This window comes from Mytilus californianus, unplaced genomic scaffold (genome assembly GCF_021869535.1).
Source record: "Mytilus californianus isolate M0D057914Y unplaced genomic scaffold, xbMytCali1.0.p SCAF_8, whole genome shotgun sequence".
Taxonomy (NCBI): Eukaryota; Metazoa; Mollusca; class Bivalvia; order Mytilida; family Mytilidae; genus Mytilus; species Mytilus californianus.
Genome location: NW_026262734.1, coordinates 95,500,019 through 95,518,957, shown reverse-complemented (window position 1 = coordinate 95,518,957; position 18,939 = coordinate 95,500,019). Strand labels below are relative to the sequence as shown.

General features: G+C 33.4%; 1 protein-coding gene across 1 annotated transcript; it reads left to right on the top strand.

The window, feature by feature from the left end:
• Nucleotides 1–6,162: 6,162 nt before the first annotated feature.
• LOC127713061 (uncharacterized) lies at nt 6,163–18,221 on the top strand. Its single transcript, XM_052219664.1, has 8 exons — nt 6,163–6,632; nt 7,771–7,830; nt 9,054–9,123; nt 10,189–10,218; nt 13,506–13,678; nt 15,271–15,396; nt 16,001–16,123; nt 16,955–18,221. Exons 1-8 carry the CDS (start codon nt 6,591–6,593, stop codon nt 17,096–17,098), a joined length of 768 nt encoding a protein of 255 aa, XP_052075624.1. The 5' UTR covers nt 6,163–6,590; the 3' UTR covers nt 17,099–18,221.
• The last annotated feature ends 718 nt before the right edge of the window (nt 18,222–18,939 follow it).

Here is an 18,939-nt window from a genome sequence, read left to right as displayed (position 1 = left end):
AGGTCGTACCCTATACAGTTGGGGCAAATTTGGACACAATATTCAAGCTTGATACTGTCTGAATTTGGATCGTAATCAAATTTTTGACATAATATAGGTTTCTGACACAAAATAAATGTGGTCAAAGATCTTATAAATCCATTGCGCAATACTGTGCAATTGAAGATTTCTTCTTGAAACTTTTCAAAAATTCGAAATTTTAAAAATTTTGAAAAAAAATATGAATCCCTTAAAAAAAATTGTGAAAAAAATTCCCCCCACCCCAACTTTTTGAACCCCCCCCCCCCCCCTTGGAGCAATAACCCCAAAACTCAATCCCAGCCTTTCCTTTGTAGTATGGAACCTTGTAGTACAATTTCAGAGAGATCCATACACTTACACACAAGTTATTGTCTGGAAACTAGAAAAATGCTTGTTTTTAGCCCCTAATTCCTACATGTTTGGGGCAATTAACCCCAAACTCAATCCCAGCCTTCCCTTTGTTATATGGAACCTTGTGGTACAATGTCAGAGAGATCCATACTTACACACAAGTTATTGTCTGGAAACTAGAAAAATGCTTGTTTTTGGCCCCTTTTTGGCCCTTAATTCCTAAACTGTTGGCCCTATAACCCCTAAAATGTGGTACAATTTCAGAGCAGTCGATATACTTATACACAAGTTATTATCCTGAAACTAGAAAAATGCTTGTTTTGGGCCCCAAATTCCTAAACGGTTGGGACCATCATCCCCAAAATCAATCCCAACCTTCCTTTAGTGCTATTAAATCTTCTTAAAAAATTTCATAAAGTTCCATTCACTTTAACTAAAGTTATTGTCCGGAAACCAATTGCAATGTGTCTTCGGACGACGACGACATCATACCATTGTACGATCCCAAACAAATTTTGTGCGGTCGTATAAAAATTAATACCTCTATGTAAGTGAAACAAATTATGTGGTATGGGCTTTGCTCATTGTTGAAGGCTGTACGGTGACCTATGGTTGTAATTATTTCTGTGTCATTTGGTCTCTTGTGGAGAGTTGTCTCATTGGCAATCATACCACATCTTCTTTTTCATGTGTTCAGTGCAAAATACAAAAAAATGGACTATTCAATAAAATTGATATCTAAGACAGGAAATATTGGGGTTTGTCAATGAGACATTAACCCGACAAAAATAGACAAAATATATATAGATTAAGCCGGCATCAACAGCATGCAGACAAATTTAAAAGGAGATGTGGGGTAAAGATCATTTCTGACGGCAGTTGTTTTCTCAAATGTGGATCCAGGATTTTGAATCTAGATAAAGTTACCCCCCCCACTCCACTCTGAAGTAACTGTATTAAAACAAAGTCAATGTAGGACTTTCTTTGAGATATTATTGTGTCTGGGAGACACAATTGATGCCCCCGTAGATGCAAAGTGTTATTTTAAAATAACTATAACATTTAACCGCTTATACCCCAAAAATGACAAAGTTCAACTATCTCCCAAAAGGGCAAATATCAATAAAAATCAAAACCATAACCACATGCACATCTTCAATATATGTACAAACAGACAGCAAATTGAAAACTTCCTAGGATTCTAACTGTAGGAGGAGTTGTGATGAATAACTATATACCCATAATGGGACGAACGGACAGACAGACAGAAGGACAGACAGGGGTAAAATAATATGCCCCCAACTTTCAGTTGCGGGGGCATTAAAAGGGGTCATCAGGCCCCAAACTAGACAAAGTTTTGAGAGTAATAAAAAAATCTGGATTTACCATAAATGAAGCTCCATAAGGGCCATAAAGGGGGGACCCAGGCACCCAACTCCTAAATCTGTCTCTGATATTAAACATTGTTTATATGTTTCTGAATATTTTATAAAAAGACTTGAAAGATTATGTTAGAAAACATTTTTATAATGATATTTCAAATAACATTTAAATGATTTTTTAATGATTTTTTGAGAATATGAAGATAATTAAAACATTTTGTTAAAAAATATTTTTTGAACTTTTTCAAAACATTTTATCCTGCAGAAATGAATTTTTATATGTTTTAAATATGTTTCAGGGATATTTGATTAACAAACACATTCAAATCATTTATAAGACATTTTACAAAAATTGTCGTCAAAATTCAGTAACATTTTAATGATGTTTTAAAAGTATCATGAAAATGTTTTGAAAATATTTTTAACGCCATACATTTTTGCATGATTTTGATATTTTTCTACAATATTTTTTCAACATTTTTCTATTTTTTTGTGCTTACTGGGAAAGCAGTGGTGAAACAGCCCCACATTAGAACAAATAATAAAATCAATTGCATGTAAATCCATTTCATCTTTTATGCATATTTATTTACAATGTATTTTTATGAAATTAGAAAGAACACAGCAAACACAGATAATTCTGGAACCAAGTTGAATTAGAAGTTTCCACGTGGAATTACATGTTTCAGATTGTTTATTCCCCTGCCACAGCGGAGGAGGGGCATTAAGTTTTACCCTTGTGTAACTTTTAGACAATACAAGGACTCTTTTAATGTGAATTTGTTGGACGACACTTTTCTATCACAAACTACTTTCTTCTGATCTAGTTGGAATTTCCCTTTCAGAAAAGTTTGTGTGTTAATATAAGGAACTGTCTTGGCTAGTAAATAAATCCTGTTCCATAATTCCACTATTTGCCATTTGTTGTCACCTTTGTCAATTTTTTTTTTACATCTGGTTCTGACAGAAGTATTGATCCTCGCACTTGCAGCCACTTGGATTTTAACCATGAATTCATTTCAAACATAAAGATGTATCCCATTCATCACTTCATGGTTGGGTAAAAAGTCTGTTATCCATGATGGCTTCTGAAATATTAAAACAGGAAAACACAAAGCATCATGTTATTTAATAAACTGCAGGTTCAGAAATTTTTCTTATCATTCATAAAGGACAAGCGTTTAATGCAGGGATGTGTGTGATGTTTTTTTCTAACAAAAATACTCTTGATTTCCAACTTTGAAGAATTAAAAAAAAATGTTCTGACAGCTTTTGCAATAAGTTTAACGTAAAGTCCTTAGAAAATTCAGACTTTATTGCGACAAACAAATAGAAAAATTATGCTCATATGTACCATGGTTTTTTTTAGAATGCAATATAGGGATTGTCATATTTCCCAATACATGTAGTTCTCTTCCTTTCATGCATTGTTTTGTCAGGGAAATATATTTCACTTGCTATAATTAAGTGCACAACATAATTATTATTTCTTATTTACAATGCAAACAAAGGTAAAAGGGTGAAAAAATGTGAAGTCTAGGAAAAAACTTACAAAGTGTGAGGGTATATTTGAAGAATAAAATACATCCCTGTGTCATCCCCCTATTTTAATAAATAATAACCTGTCAAATTATTGGGCTGTTTAATCGAGAAAAAATAAAACAAAGAGGTTAAATACTGTACTAAATATAAGAAAAATATAAATACATAATAACCTAATCCTTTTGTTATATAATCTCCTGGCATGACATGGTTATCAGCTGGTTATGGCAAACTTGGTCGAATATTTTCCGCCGGGTTTCCCTAGATATTTTTGATGGGTGGATCAACTCTCTTGATGCCTTCTCTCCATTTTAAAAGAATTTCATGGTCTTTTGGGAATATGTGGTCCCCCTTCAGAATAATTGCAGCCGGGGACACAACAATTTTGGAGCTTAGTTTGGTGAAATTAGCGAGTGTCGATTGTGGCATGTGCAACTTAATGCGATTCAAGCGTCAAACTGATTAAAACGTTTCCGACAACCACTTATGGAACACCAGCGACGTCTACAGGAAGAAATATTACGAATGATCCCTATTGCTCTGTTTTTCTGTTGAAAATTCGCAAGGATTACACTGAAACATTTCAAATGCAGAATCAGAAGCAGAATGCTCGTGCAGTGATCAGGTGATTGAAGCGCTTGTAAAAGCTCTTTAGAACACGTCGATTCAAACGTTTTTAAAACCTTGGAGTATAATTTTCGTCTGCAACTATTTCACGAGACATATTATAAAGATTAAAAGAAGACATATTTTTAAAACAAAAAAAAGAAGAATTTTTGATAGTCTTAGAGAGACAATAACAGGTGATTTGCAAAACACTAAAGTAACGTATATTTTGATATAAAAGTAAGATGAAGTCCAACAAGTCACTTACACGTGGCTAATTTACATACGATCTAGCCATTGGTGTCTTCACTGAAGCAGATAATAGAAAAACATTGAAACCATTGAGGGTCTTCAGGGTATGTTTAAAAAAAAATGCAATAGAAATTGTCGCACGGAACACGAGTAGATCTATTCCGATTTAATGGAGACGTGAACGTTGAAAGATCAAAGATCGCCGAGCTCAGTCGCCGAGGGTCATCGTCACAAAGGAGAAGGTTCACGAAGGGTTAAAATTGGCCCTATTTTGTTATGTTTTTTAAATGGGGCAAAAAAATTACAAACCGGGTAAAAATCATTTATAGTATACGATGGATTTACTTTCCATTTTGACAGAATATAATAAAACGGACTTATTCTGCTTGAAATCCCACTTCCTCGTTGGTGTGTAGGGAACTCAGAGTCAGATTAACGGAAATGGTATTTGTACTAGTAAATAATTGAATAAATTAATAAATAAATAAGTACTATTACCTGTAGTTACCTAATAAATAGCCAAATAAATGCGCGCAAATGTTATCAAAAGCTGCGCGCAAACGTAATGATTCTTGCTCGCAAATGTAATGTTAATGAGCGCAAACGTAATGCACCGTCATATATACAAGTCATACAAGTCTTAATTAAAAAGGAGCCGGGAGGTCGAGTCATGCTTCAGTGATTCCCTATATAATCAACCAAATTGTTCCCACGACAGGGGGCGGACTAGACCCCCTGGGTCCGCATATGAATATACACAAAACGTTCACAGTATATATCAACAGATGAAGTATTCACTTTAAAAAGGAAATTTATGGAAACGTCGCCATGCAACGTTCTCAAAAAGTCATCATTTAAACCATGGAAGTAATATTCAAACAATATTACTTCCATGTTTAAACTGAATGAGCAAATTAAATATGTTACAAGCATCCATTTCTTAAAAAAAATGAAAAGTGAGCACGGACTAATGTGAAGTTTATCCAGGAACATATATGTTAGATATACTGTTCCCAGGTTGTTCTAAATATTTGAAGAAATTGAACAAAACATCTGTTATTCAATTTTTAAGGATGTGAACACTAACTTGTGATTATCATCTAAATAGATATAAGAAGATGTGGTATGAGTGCCAAAATTTTTTTATAAAATATAAAAAAATAACTCTCCATCCTAGTAACAATTTGTAAAAGTAAACCATTATAGGTCAAAGTACGGTCTTCAACACAGAAGCTTAGCTCACACCGAACAGCAAGCCATAAAGGGCCCAAAAAATGACAAGTGTAAAACCACTGAAAAGGGAAAATAAACGGTCTATAATCTATATAAAAAATGAGAAGCGAGAAACACTTATGGACCATATCAACAAACGACAACTACTGGGCATCAAATTCCTGACTTAGGACAGGTGCAAACAAATGCAGCGGGTTTAAACGTGTTAAAGTATTAACATTTTCATTCATACCCCAGAAATTCGTTGCCCCCTCATTGTAGTTCTACCCAATAGCTATATAATTTATGAGGGCATGCAGAGTCTATAATTCCTAGCTATATATAACTGCCGGTGCAATGGGTTTGAACAAGTGGGTGACCGAAGTGTATATTTGATCAGATTTTTCTTTTTTTCTGTGTAACGGACGGAATTTTGGGCCTTTAACAATGCTTACCCCAGAAATTTTTTACTCTAACCTTGAAGTACTATCCAATAAATATTCATTAGGGCAGCATCTATAATGCCTAGCCATAAAGAACTACCGAGACAATGGGTCGAATTTGGTTTATTTCCATGTTACGGACGCAAATTTCGTTCTCTATGAATGATTATCCCATAAAATCGTTCCCCTCGTTGTAGTACTACCCAATAGTTATTTATTATAGTAGAGTCTATAATCCTTAGCCATACAGAACTGCCGGTGCAATGGGTTTAAACTAGTGGGTGACCCCAGTGCATCTTTGATAAAATTGGACTATTTTTCCGCGTTACGGACGGAACTTTCGGCCTTTAAGAATGCTAACCTAGAAATTCTTTACCCTCACCTTTTAGTACTATCCAATAGCTATTCATTAGGGCAGCATCTATGCTGCCTAGCCATAGAGAACTACCGAAACAATGGGTCGGAAAGTGGGTGACCCGAATGCGTATTTTATCGAATTTGGCTTTATTTCCATGTTACGGACGTAATTTTCGTACCCTAGGAATGTTCATCCCATAAATTCGTTGCCCCTTCGATGAAGTACTACCTAATAGCTATTTATAAGAGCAAAGTCTATAATCCCTAGCCATACAGAACTGCTGGGGCAATGGGTTTAAACAACTGGGTAATCCCAATGCATATTTGATCAAATTTGACTTTTTTACCGTGTTACAGACATAAGTTGCTGCTTTAATTATGTAATAAGTATATATTTTCTTTACTATCATTCCTAGATCCAGATATGGCTGAAATGCTGAGAAAACTTTTCTTGATGCCACTTGAGGTATAACATGTATATAAATCATAATTAAGTATTAGATAGTAGAAAACATCTACGCTTAGAAAAATTAGATAAACTGTGCTGGGATGATAACACAAAAGTTGTCTTCTTGTTTTGATTATTCTCATTATGTCGCCCAGAATTAGGTATATTTTTTAAAGACTCAACAATCAATGAAGTCTTCAATTGGAGTGACAAACTTCAAACAGAATTTAAGTGAACGAATTTAATGTAGCCACCGCACAAACGGCCATTTCATGATGTATAACATTCGAAAGATTGTTATTTGTACTTTCTTCTTCGTCCGTTTAAAAAAAAAATACATGGTAAATTCCGTTAAGGTAGATCATAAGTATATATTTTTTGAGACAGAATTTTATTATAATTTGCCAAAATGAAGATTTTAGTATGCTTTTTTCAAAAATATAATAAAAAGTATGGGTCACCGTGCTATTTTTCAAGCTATGAGTCGTTGAAAATAGCCTAAATTTGGTTAGATTGTTCATGAAAAAACACATTTGTGTGCATAAGAAAAATTCTATGAGATAGAATTTTGAAATAAATTGTGAGAAGATAGGTTTCATAATATGTTTTAAGAAAATAAAAAGAAAAAATGGTGTCACCGAACTTGTTTTCTTGCTACAAGTAAAAATTAAAAATTTCCCTATTAGTGCAGTATAAATTGTTTACTAAAAGAGTTATTTCCCCTGAAATGGCTCATTTAAAAAAATGATTCTAAAAACAAAAAAAATTGATATTTGTTTAAATGTTTTGAATTATACAATAAATCACCAAGTGTTCTTTATATAAATAAACAGTCTAAGCATTAAATTGCAAATCTGTCTCCAAATTTGCAGATTTGGGCAAATAACTAGACCGATTTTGTACGGCGATTGTACAATCCAAGATGGCGGTATACCATGAATCTACCTTAAATCGAAGTCAAATGTGAAGAATTAACAGTTCAAAATTTTCATAGAATTAAACAAAAAGCTTATACTAAAATGTATGAATATGATCATATAAAAGCTGGAAAATTGAATACTGTCAGCAGTTTTAAATTCATCATCTAGATGGTTTGTAGATAAAAAGTTCTTGCTGCTAAACTATATATGTCTTTATGTCTTTCATCATAAAATAGAATGAAGTAGAAGAAGAAACAGAAAGTGCAGAAAATCTTCAAAGAAATCAAAATAGAGTGGTTGGTAGAACTTGGCATTAACCTTCTATATATTTTTAAGAAACAATTGACACAAAAAACTGTATTCAAAGCAGACATACAACTGCACAAAAAGATTTAGGTAACAACTGACAAAGGTTCTGTGAACGTAATAGCAAAAGTGAAATGACTTTTTGATTATTTATAAGAAATGAATTATATACATAGTGATTTTAGTATCGTTTTTGTAATTACATTATGGCTGTTAAATTGTTGACTAAGCACACATGTTCAGCAAGCTCCTGAGGTTCACACAAAGTGTGCCTCGATCAACGTTTTACATCACATTGAATCTACTTAAACGATTCATTCAAATGTTTATGGTACAAGATAAATTTTCGTCATAGTTGTCTTGGCATCAAATAGAATTATCAAAATTGAGAATGGAAATGGGCAATATGTCAAAGAAACAACAAGACCAAAAACCAGACAACAGCCGAAGGCCACCAATGGGTTTTCAACGCAGCAAGAAAATCTCACAACAGGAGGTGGTCCTCAGCTGGCCCCTTACTAAAATTGTGTACTAGTTCAGTGAAAATGTACGTCACACTAAACTCCAAAACATATAAATAAACTAATATTGAAAAACATGCAAGACTAATAGAGGCTCCTGAATTTGGACAGGAGCAAAAATGTCATATATTTTGACTGGAGCATGAAACTTCAGTTTAAGTGTTTACTCAAGTTTTGATCTGTAATGCAGACACTTCTTCAACTTGTTTGAAAGATAAAGTGAAATTTTACAACACATAAGCAGAATTTATAGTTTTCTATGAAAATGTTTTAAGGTTCATTTTCATAGGATAACGTCACCAATTTTCATGGTATCAACAATTGGTGCTATTTAAACGTGCGCGAATGTGCAATCGACGTATGACAAATTTAAATGTATATTGGACGTTGTTTTCTGTCATTTTCATTAGAATGGAGATAACAATGTTGTATTTTAAGCTCTGACGGCATCAATTGGTGATTTGATGGTGACAAATACCCGTACTCTTAATTTGCGACCATCAAATAACCAATAGATGCCGTCGTAGCTTAAAATACAATACAGATATCTCCTAAGTATTCGTCATTAACGATTTATGCTGCCCTTAGCATTATTTTAGTAACCATACAATGAAAAAAAATACTATTTGAATACAGATTAAGAAACTACAATTTCAAAATCAGTTTATGAAGTTTTTAATTCATTAATTTAGGATCAGTTGGATTATGTTCCAGACAGCTTTGAGAGCCAAACAATTTCACAGATTGTTGAAAGAAATGAAGGTGAATTATACGTACTCTTTTATTACACTTTAGCCATTAGATTTTTATAAAATACTATGAACAACTACAAATACATCATTTCTTGGAACATTTGGCTAATCAAGGGTTGAACAAATCTTATTCTTTCTCTAGTAGTAACACAGTTCCAGAATCCATAACCAGTTATTTTATTTCCCTTATTTCTAATCAGTTTAAATTACATGCAAGGTGCAAATCGAGAAAACTACTTTTTATGTAGAGATATTTTCTAATATAAAATTATAAAAAGCAGACTCTCCATGAGAAAAAATAATATTCTGCACTTAGAAATATGTTTTAATTGCTAAGTATATACAAAAAAGAATTTGAAAAAAATATACAGTCAATGCATCATGACTGCGCAAAATATAAGGGTTGCAATATAGAGCCATTTATGACTTAATACAAGCATGATACAGAAATAAACAACTATAGGTTGGCGTAACGCCTTCAACAATGAGCATAGTCTATACCGCATAGTCAACTATAAAAGGCCCAGAAATGACAAATGTAAAACAATACAAACCAGAAAACTAACGGCCCAATTCATGTAGAAAGTTATGAACGAAAAACAAAAAAGTAGCACAGCAACAAACGACAACCACTGAATTACAGGCTCCTGACTTTGGACAGGCCCATACACAATGTGGCTGGGATAAATATGTTAGCAGGAACTAAACCCTCCCCTAACATGGAACAGCGGTGTAAGTGTGTATTTGTTTGTTCGACATTGGCTAGAGGAAAACAAAACACTTATAACCCCGTAGCTTTTGGCAACTGTCCTAAATCCGGAACCTCTGTCCTCTGTTAGTCTTTTATGTTCTTTTTAATTGTGGTTCATTTATATGTTTCTGACCTTAGGGTAAGGTCTTTTTTCGCGTAACTAGTATACATTTTTGTTACGGGGCCAGGTGAAGCCCACTTGAAGGATGCGGGATTTGCACGGTGTGTTAAACGTCGCAAATCATCTTAAGTTTTATTTATTGTTCGTTATAATTTTTTACTTAGCAATTTCTTATACGCATCTTTCTCACACAAATGTTTCAGGAACAAGTGACAACCAAGACCATGTTCCAGGTAAGAAATTGGCAATTAAGGTCAAGTAACAGTTTACTACAAGTGGCGAACAAGTGTCTTATTAAGATATAAATGGGGAATGTGTCCATGAGACACAGATGATCCATATAAGATTATAAAAGGCCATAAACGCAAGAAAGATAAAAATGACACTACCAAAGTTTTCTAGCTGTGATAAAGACACATTCCCTATTTCCATTCTCAATTTATGTCATAGATTTTCTTAAAATATTTCGCATACACCTTTCAATTGGCTCGTTGAACAACTAAATATCGAAAAAAATCCCTTTTATCTCTTATATTTGTAACTGAAAGTTTGGGGTATATTGTTTTACCCCTGTCTGTCTGTCTGTCCTTCCGTCCGTCCGTCCGTTCATCCCATTTTGATGTATATACTTGCATAAGAGGAGCGTTAACTGTTTCCAGATAACTCCTCCTACAGTTTTAATGCTAGGCAGTTTTCACTATGATGGCTGTTTGTACATATGTTGAAGGTGTGAATGTGGTCAGGATTAATTTTTATTAATTTTTGCTTTTGGGAGATAAAATTACTTTGTCATTTTTTGGGGTGTATGCGGTTAAATGTTATAGTTATTTTTAAATAACACGTTGCATCTGTGGGGCATCAATTTGTCTCCCATACACAACAATATCTCAAAGAAAGTCTCACATTGACTTTTTTTATAATACATTTACTTCACAGTGGAGTGCGGGGGCATCACTTTGTCTAGTCTTAAGTATATATGATTTAAATCTTTCAAAATAGGTGAACATAAATATTGTATAGGAAATATATAAAATTTACGAAAAACGATCTAAACAAGAATGTGTCCATAGTACACTGATGCCCCACTCGCACTATCATTTTCTATGTTTAGTGGACCGTAAAATTGTGGCCAAAACTCTAATTTGTCATTAAAATTAGACAGATCATATCATAGGGTACATGTGTACTAAGTTTCAAGTTGATTGAATTTCAACTTCATCAAAAACTACCTTGACAAAAAAAATTTAACCTGGAGCGGGACAGACGGACGAACGAACGAACGCACAGACCAGAAAACATAATGCCCCTCTACTATCGTAGGTGGGGCATAAAAATGTTTTAAAACTTTTGATACGTAGATTTTTCTTCAATGTGGTGTCGGTAAAACAAAATCAACAGTTAAAGATGTAAGATGATTATAGGGTCAGAAACAGATTTAATATAAATACAAAGTGTCTCCTTTATAGCCAAATATTTGGTGTGTATTTTTCACATTGTTGAAAACCGTACATTTGCCTTTTAATTGCTTACATTTACTTCGTTTGAAATTTGGTGGATAATTGTATCATTGGTAATCATTGTTATCATACCACACCTCCTTATTTTTTTCTCCATTTCTTTTTAATTAAATCAGGGCCGTAACTACATTGAGGCAAATGAGGCAAATGCCTCATGTTGAAAATTTCGAAAAAAAAATGATAAATTGAAACAAAAAATTGTTTTCACGGCGAGTGTCTTGCAAGAAGCAAGTTCTGTTCATCCTCTGATGTCGTCCCCTGTTTTTCGGGATCCATGTTACTCATTTATTTTTAGTTTTCAGTGTTGATGGTCTATATTGTTTGTCGTTATGTGTCTTATCTGTTACCGGGTTTGTCTTTTGGTCGTTTATTGCCCTTCTTTATGACTATTGTCTTAGTGTTGAATTTCATTTGTAAATTTAATTTAGTAATTTTGTTTTAAACTTGAGTTTTATTATATTTAAGGACCTTTTGTCTAATTTTAAAACCTACTTTAAATTGTAAAACTATTTGAAATTAGCTCTCAATTTTTTGTTCTAAGGCGGCGTTAAGCGGACACCAATCAATCAATCAACCAATCAATCAATCAATCTTTATGACTAACGCTTTAGTTGTCCAATATTAAGCTGTTGTTGGTTTCTTCTCGTAACATCTGTATGTTGTAAACGTTCATTCTCTGCTTTGAGTAGACTTAAGACTTGAGAAAGATCAACGATGACGGGTGAAAGGTTGTGTGGTTTGGCAATGTTGCATGTCCACCGATGTCCAGACATTGTTCGAAAAAATGGTTTGAGAAGATTCCATGCTACCGGACATAGAAAAATTGGTCGTTTTTTTCATGGAAAATTAAACTTTATATTAAAGAATACAAGACTGGCTCTCTTTTCTGTAAATAAAACTCATTGAAAAAGCTGACATGGGTTAAATTAAAGTGAGACAACCAATCTCCCGGAATCAAATCATTTAAAAAGAAAAATCATGTATTGCCATACGACCTTTTACACTGAAGGCTAAACTTGCATTTAGCCGTGTTCAGGCCCTTAAATAGAAAGTAAAGGGATATGGAGTAAATGTGCATGGGGCAAAATCGCACACACTACATAGAAAAAGTACAAATTATCAATGAACATGCAGGGTTTTTATTTTTGTTCTTCATCTTGACAGTCGCTTGAGGGTCTTCAACAATGAAAGAATCATTCATACCCTACAACAAGGTCAAGACGGCCCCTAGCGTCAACTTAAGCGATACTTAAAGTATTGTACTGTGAATAAATTTCAAAGTCACAAAAAAATACACCAAAGTCTAAACACAATACAAGACCAGAACAGACAGATCCGACATTATCAGCCGGTATAAAATGTAGCAATGAGGTCTAAGAACAGTTTTCCTGAGACTACCCTGAGTGTACCCTTTTATCCCAGTTAGCAACTACATCAAGTAGTTGTAATTGAAATGCGTAATAAAATCTGAATTCACATAGTTAAATAAATGATAATCAGCCCCCTCTTAACTCTTAAAAAAATAATTGACAGGTGCAATACGTTTTCTGCCTGCCTGCCAAAAAAAAAACCAGCAGCCACACATTTAATTACTAGTATGTGAAATACGATTTTTGCTTAATCCTTCTTATCGGTCTTTTGATGTTGTCCTTAAAAACTAAGAGTCTTACAATGAATCTATATATTTTGCTTTGAGACCAGAATATTGTCGAAAACATAATTAAAACAAAACTTGCGTTTCAGATTGAGAACGGGTCCGAGAAACGCTCAAAATGCACAATTTTGCGTCATTTTTTCCCCAGACCCCTCGCCGAATATATTTTGCCTCACTTTTAAAAGAGACTAGTTACGGCCCTGTAAATTTCGACTTTAATAATGTCAAGGTATTTATCTTAAAATTGCTTTTTTGGGTTCCTTAGTACTTTCACACTTTCTTTTTGGGGGCATATATATTAAAACATACAAAGCAAATGGTCAAACTGCCGTAATGTATTATTTTACAGACAGAAACATCTTCAAAATGTTACAGGACATGGAAATGGAAATTAAGGCTATGCATCAGACCATGCAACAAAGCCATCAATTTAGGGTAGAAGGCCAGATAAAAAGGGATATAGCCGTAGTTGCAAAGCGGTATTTTGGCCGTAATATGTTCTCAATTCCGGATGCTTGCAAAGTGAGTGCTATAATAATAAAGTTTTTATTGTATTGATTGTACTTTGTCAACCAGGAATTATCATTTTCGGAATTCGTGGAAACGGCTGTTATATTCGATATTTGCTGGTTTTCAGTCGGTGCTCAATACAATTTAATTGTGTTGTCAGTAAAATTAATTCATATCAATCTGAACATATGAGCATTCACAGTCCTACAATCTGTCGCTACTTACATGTATATAGTTAAACATTGCACACAGTTATGTATTTCTATGACTGTTAATGACGACTACTAGTATATGTTAAATCCTTCGGTTTGATACTTTAGCATTATAAACGTTACCTTTTTATTGCTTGTTTTGGCTTTCAAGAAGCTTTCAGTATCGACGGGTATTTCTAAACTTTGTGTCTTTGGTGTTTCTGTAAGTTGTGTTATGTGTGTTTTGTATCGATCTGGTATTTATAGCTTGTCCTGATATTTTACTGTTACACAACTGTCTCAGGTCAGCATACATGCATGTTTGTCCCGCCACATTTTGTATGTGTATGTCCCTAGTCACGATCCTGTAATTCGGTGAATGTCGTTTGGTGTAGTATATCATATTTGTTTCCGTTTATTGTTTTGTAAATCAATAAAGACGTTAGTTTTCTCGTTTGAATTTTTTTACTTTTATAATTTTGGGGCCTTTTATAAATTACTTTTCGATATGGTTTTCTCATTTGGTTGAAGGCGGTACAGTGACCTAAAGTTGTTGTCTTTTACGTTATTTGGTCTCTGGTGGAGAGCTGTCTCATTGACAACGATACTTACTTATCATCTTCTTATTTGATATGAATGCCGGTACTTGGTCTATTTCGTTAATAAGATATGAGTCTGAAAGGAAACTTGTATCCATAAGAGTATAGTCAATGGCCGTTTTTAACACACTTACTTGAACAAGATAGACTTTTATAGCTGATCTTTAAACTGTGTAATGGATTACTTTATTTGAGGCTTCATATATTGCATGAACAGTGACTGTCTACGTTTTGATGGTATTTTCGCTCAATAAAGTCACGACGGGTGTCTAATACTTAAAGCAATAGGCCAACTATATTTGTTGTATGAATGATTGTAAGGTGTATATGTCTATCTGGCAATAATCTTCTGACCATGACCTCAGTGGTCAATCTTAAATTGTCCTAGTTATTTTTTGTTTCTCAGATTCTATGATATGGAATATGTCAACAATATATAAAGCATGTAATAAATATATGATGTACACGTCTGTCTGGCGGGGCTCATTTGACCTTGACATCATTTTCATGGTTCATCGATCAATGTTAAATTTTCCTTGTTAAATGTTGTTTCATAGAAACATTGTGCAATATATCAAATATATTCAAAGCAAATTTGGTGTATGAATTGATTGTAAAATGTACATGTATTTCAAGTTTGGTTTATCTGACCTTGACCTCATTGTCTTGGATCCAGTTCAGTTTATGTGATAGTTGTAGTAATTAAAGCTTAACAACATAAAATCAATGGTAAGTAAGAAAGGCAAGATATTTCAGCGTGTGCAATCTTGTTTGATATAAGGTTTAGGAGGAAAACTTTCTATTCTTCTTGTAGACTGAAGTAAGTGAATTGATACAAGAGGAAATGGGCAGGCAGGCAAAAATTTCAGAAATAAAGAAAGCTTTATCTTTTGTAAAAAGAAAGTATTCAACTGAATACAGGCCAGCCATTTATAGAACGGTAAATGTAGTTTAAATAAAGCTAGGTTATGTTACTGTCATACAATTCAATAAAAAAAACAGATTTTTTTTTATACCTATCTACTAACAAGATGAAATTGTGAATGGAGATGTGCATTGTGTCAAAGAGACAACACACCGACAACAGAACAGAAAACTGCCCAAGGCCATCGACAGGCCTTCAACACAGCGAGTAAACTCCACACACAGAGGCTGTCTTCAGCTGGCCCCTAACCAATAATGAGTACTAGCTCAGTGAAAATAGACATCGCACTAAACTCCAAAACATATAAATGAACTAAAATAAATAAAAACCAAACCACAAAATCAAATAATGTATATTTTGAATAATATCCAAGTCAACTGCAACTAAATCTAATTATCACTTAACAATGAAGGCTGAAATTAAGCTAAGATTAAGCAAAGCATGAAGTTCACAGCAAGTTCACATCAAGTTCAAGAAAATGCCATTCACCTGCATCTACTCGAACTTAAGAAAAAGAAAAAAAACGTAGAAGTTCATTTGACTGCTAAGTGCTAAATCTGTTATGTATTCACTAGTTACATTTGCTTCCACATGATCAATTTAAAATTTCGTATTGTAGCTCAGAGCAACTATGGAACAAACTAAAGAGAAGCAACTACGGAGTTTGTTCGGAAACTACACCGACGCATCAACAGCAGACAAAGAAGTTGTTGATTACAGAAAACAAATGGTGTTGATAATGGTAAATAAGAAGAATTTTCATTAAAAAAAAACACCACATCCAGTAACAAAATCAATCACATATAAAATTTACGCCACATTCTATATGTATGTGCCTGTCCCAAGTCAGTCGTTTTGTGCTGTGTTACATATTTTCTTTTCGTTATTTTTTGTATATTAATTAGGCCGTTAGTTTTCTCGTTTGAATTGTTTTATATTTGTCATTTCGGGGCCTTTTTAAGCTGACTATGTGGTATGGGCTTTGCTCATTGTTGAAGGCCGTACGGTGACCTATTGTCGTTGATTTCTGTGTGATTTGATCACCAGCAAAGAGTTGTCTGATTGGCATTCATACAAAATATTCTTGTAATATATTGACAAAAAAAATGACTTTTCTTTTATGAATATTTCTGTTACTTAAGAAAGACACGATACTTAAATTTACACTAAATACCAATTGATTGATTGATGGTTTGTTTAATGTCAAGTTGCAAATATTTCAGGCATATTCCGGACAAGACCAAATACTTTTAGGTACTGTAATTGTTTTGAAAATTAAGAGTTTTACCGGAAAATGAAGATAAAGTTGATTAATCATTTTGAGATGGGAATGTTCTTTAAGTCTGACCTTACGATATGTCATTTTCACGTTGTGTTTGATATGCCTGTTTATGCCGCCATTTTTTGGATTTCATTGAACGCAGTCTTGAAATGATATATTTGATAACAATACTATTCAAACATTTACAAAATTCTTTTACATTTTATTAATTTATTACTAAAATATTATGCCGGGAAATTCCTTTGTTTTTAGTGGGAATTAAATCAATTTTTGTATTCATTTATTTTATAGAGATTTCTTCATAGAGAAAATCCGCCAAAGGGAACCTTTTGGAGAAAGGTGGAAGATTTACATACTGAGATTGAGGGAAAGGAAAAAGAAACACGCCTTTCCCTCTACCAAGGACTCTTGAGAAGGGAGGAAAGAGAACAATAAAAAACTTGAAACACATTATTGTTGGACTATTTGGATTAATGTTTTCTTAAGATATTTAATCATGTTCGTACTCAAATGTGGACAGTTTTTAGGACCTTGCATAGTCTTGATGCATATATACTGTACAATAACATCTGGTTAACACACCAAATGGGTGAAATCTCTTCGTTCTTACTGTGCTATAATCTGGATAATGCACAGCAAACGTGTGCAACTTTAACTACCTCAAACAGGGCGAGGGATAATAAGCTGCAGATCAATTGTTTAGATGCGACATGTCTTAAAAATTAATACAGTAGAAAAAAATTGAAGGGGGAACGGGGGAAGTCAAAGATTGAAAAGTGAAACATTTTTTTTCTGTTTACTTAATATTTCAAATATTGGTAAATTTCTCCTCGGTTCACTTCCTCTAAGCATATTATTGAGGGAAAGAAAGTAAATTAATATACTCAATAACCCTTTCAGTTATGATTTTTCATACATCGATTTAAAAGTACACAAAACGGAACTAAAACTGTAGGAGATGTAGGTTGTACGTCAATAAGTCAGCAAGCAAATGACAAAAAAAACCCAAACTAATGACTACCAGAGGACAACGTATAGTATTGTTTTCAACAACAGATAGGCGTCCTACGTTGTTCGGGTTATTTAGGGTCACCCGAGCCGTGCGGATTAAATGATGTATACAGACTTGCTTGGTTAATAACTATAATATGTAATTAACTTGAATATCCTTGTTAAAAATTGATGTGCATGTGCAATAAACTAGCTAACATTTCTTTTTATTCAAATTAGTATAAACGAATGATGCCTTAATACCCTAAAATTATTCAGCTCTTCATTCAAAATTGTCCTTCAACATTAAAACCACACAAATAAAAAGATAAGAAAACCATAAAGTCGGTTCACAATTTGTTCTCGTTGAATACAAAATACTAATGTTGAGTATTTCAAGACATTTCTTAAAAAAAAAAGATTTTTTGTAAAAAATTAATCAATTGTCAGATACCTGAAATACAATTTAATCACGAACATTTTAACATTTTTGTCAAGTTCTCCCTGCATGCTTAATTTCATAACCAAAAAATCATGAAAACTTCATCCGTATTGATATGGAGTCAACATGGGTATCGGCTCCACAAAATACTCCATGGAAATACCCTGCAAATATTAGACATTACAATGTCAAAGGACAATGTCTGCGAGTGTCACTTTAAATGAGGTATCCCAAAAAATTGGTTAAACTGGGCCAACAGATATTGATAGGTGTGTACTTTCTTAAAAGTAACTTTGCAAAATATAACCATACAAAATAGTCAATGTACCAGAAAAAAAACTTTGTATCTAGTAAGGAAATATGTGAACTTTACATTTAAGACTGGATTTGCAGTTTAAGTAGTTCAAACAAGTAAACTGTCTTATCATTATAACCACTGTTTGACGTTTAAACAGTAACAGTTCTGATATGGACTACTTTATAATCTATAGTTTAATGTGGTAATAAAAAACAAGGACATGTGGTAGGATTGCAATCTTTCAACCAAAGAACAGGAGTAACCAGTAATCATAATGTAATATACATTTGAGGTCAGCAAAAGTGTAAGTCCGCCACATTTATATGAGTCTGTCCAAAGTCAAAAAAGGACATAGTGCCATTGGTATGTAATTGTGTAGTATTTACTTTACTGAATGAAATTTTGTGTTGCACGTCAGAATAGTATTACCATTTTAATTGTTGTTGAAGCAAGTCGCAGCTTATTGCATGGCATGGACTACCTACTGTTAAAGACTGTGACATTGTGACTTATAAATGACATTGCTGAAAATCTGCTTTTCATACA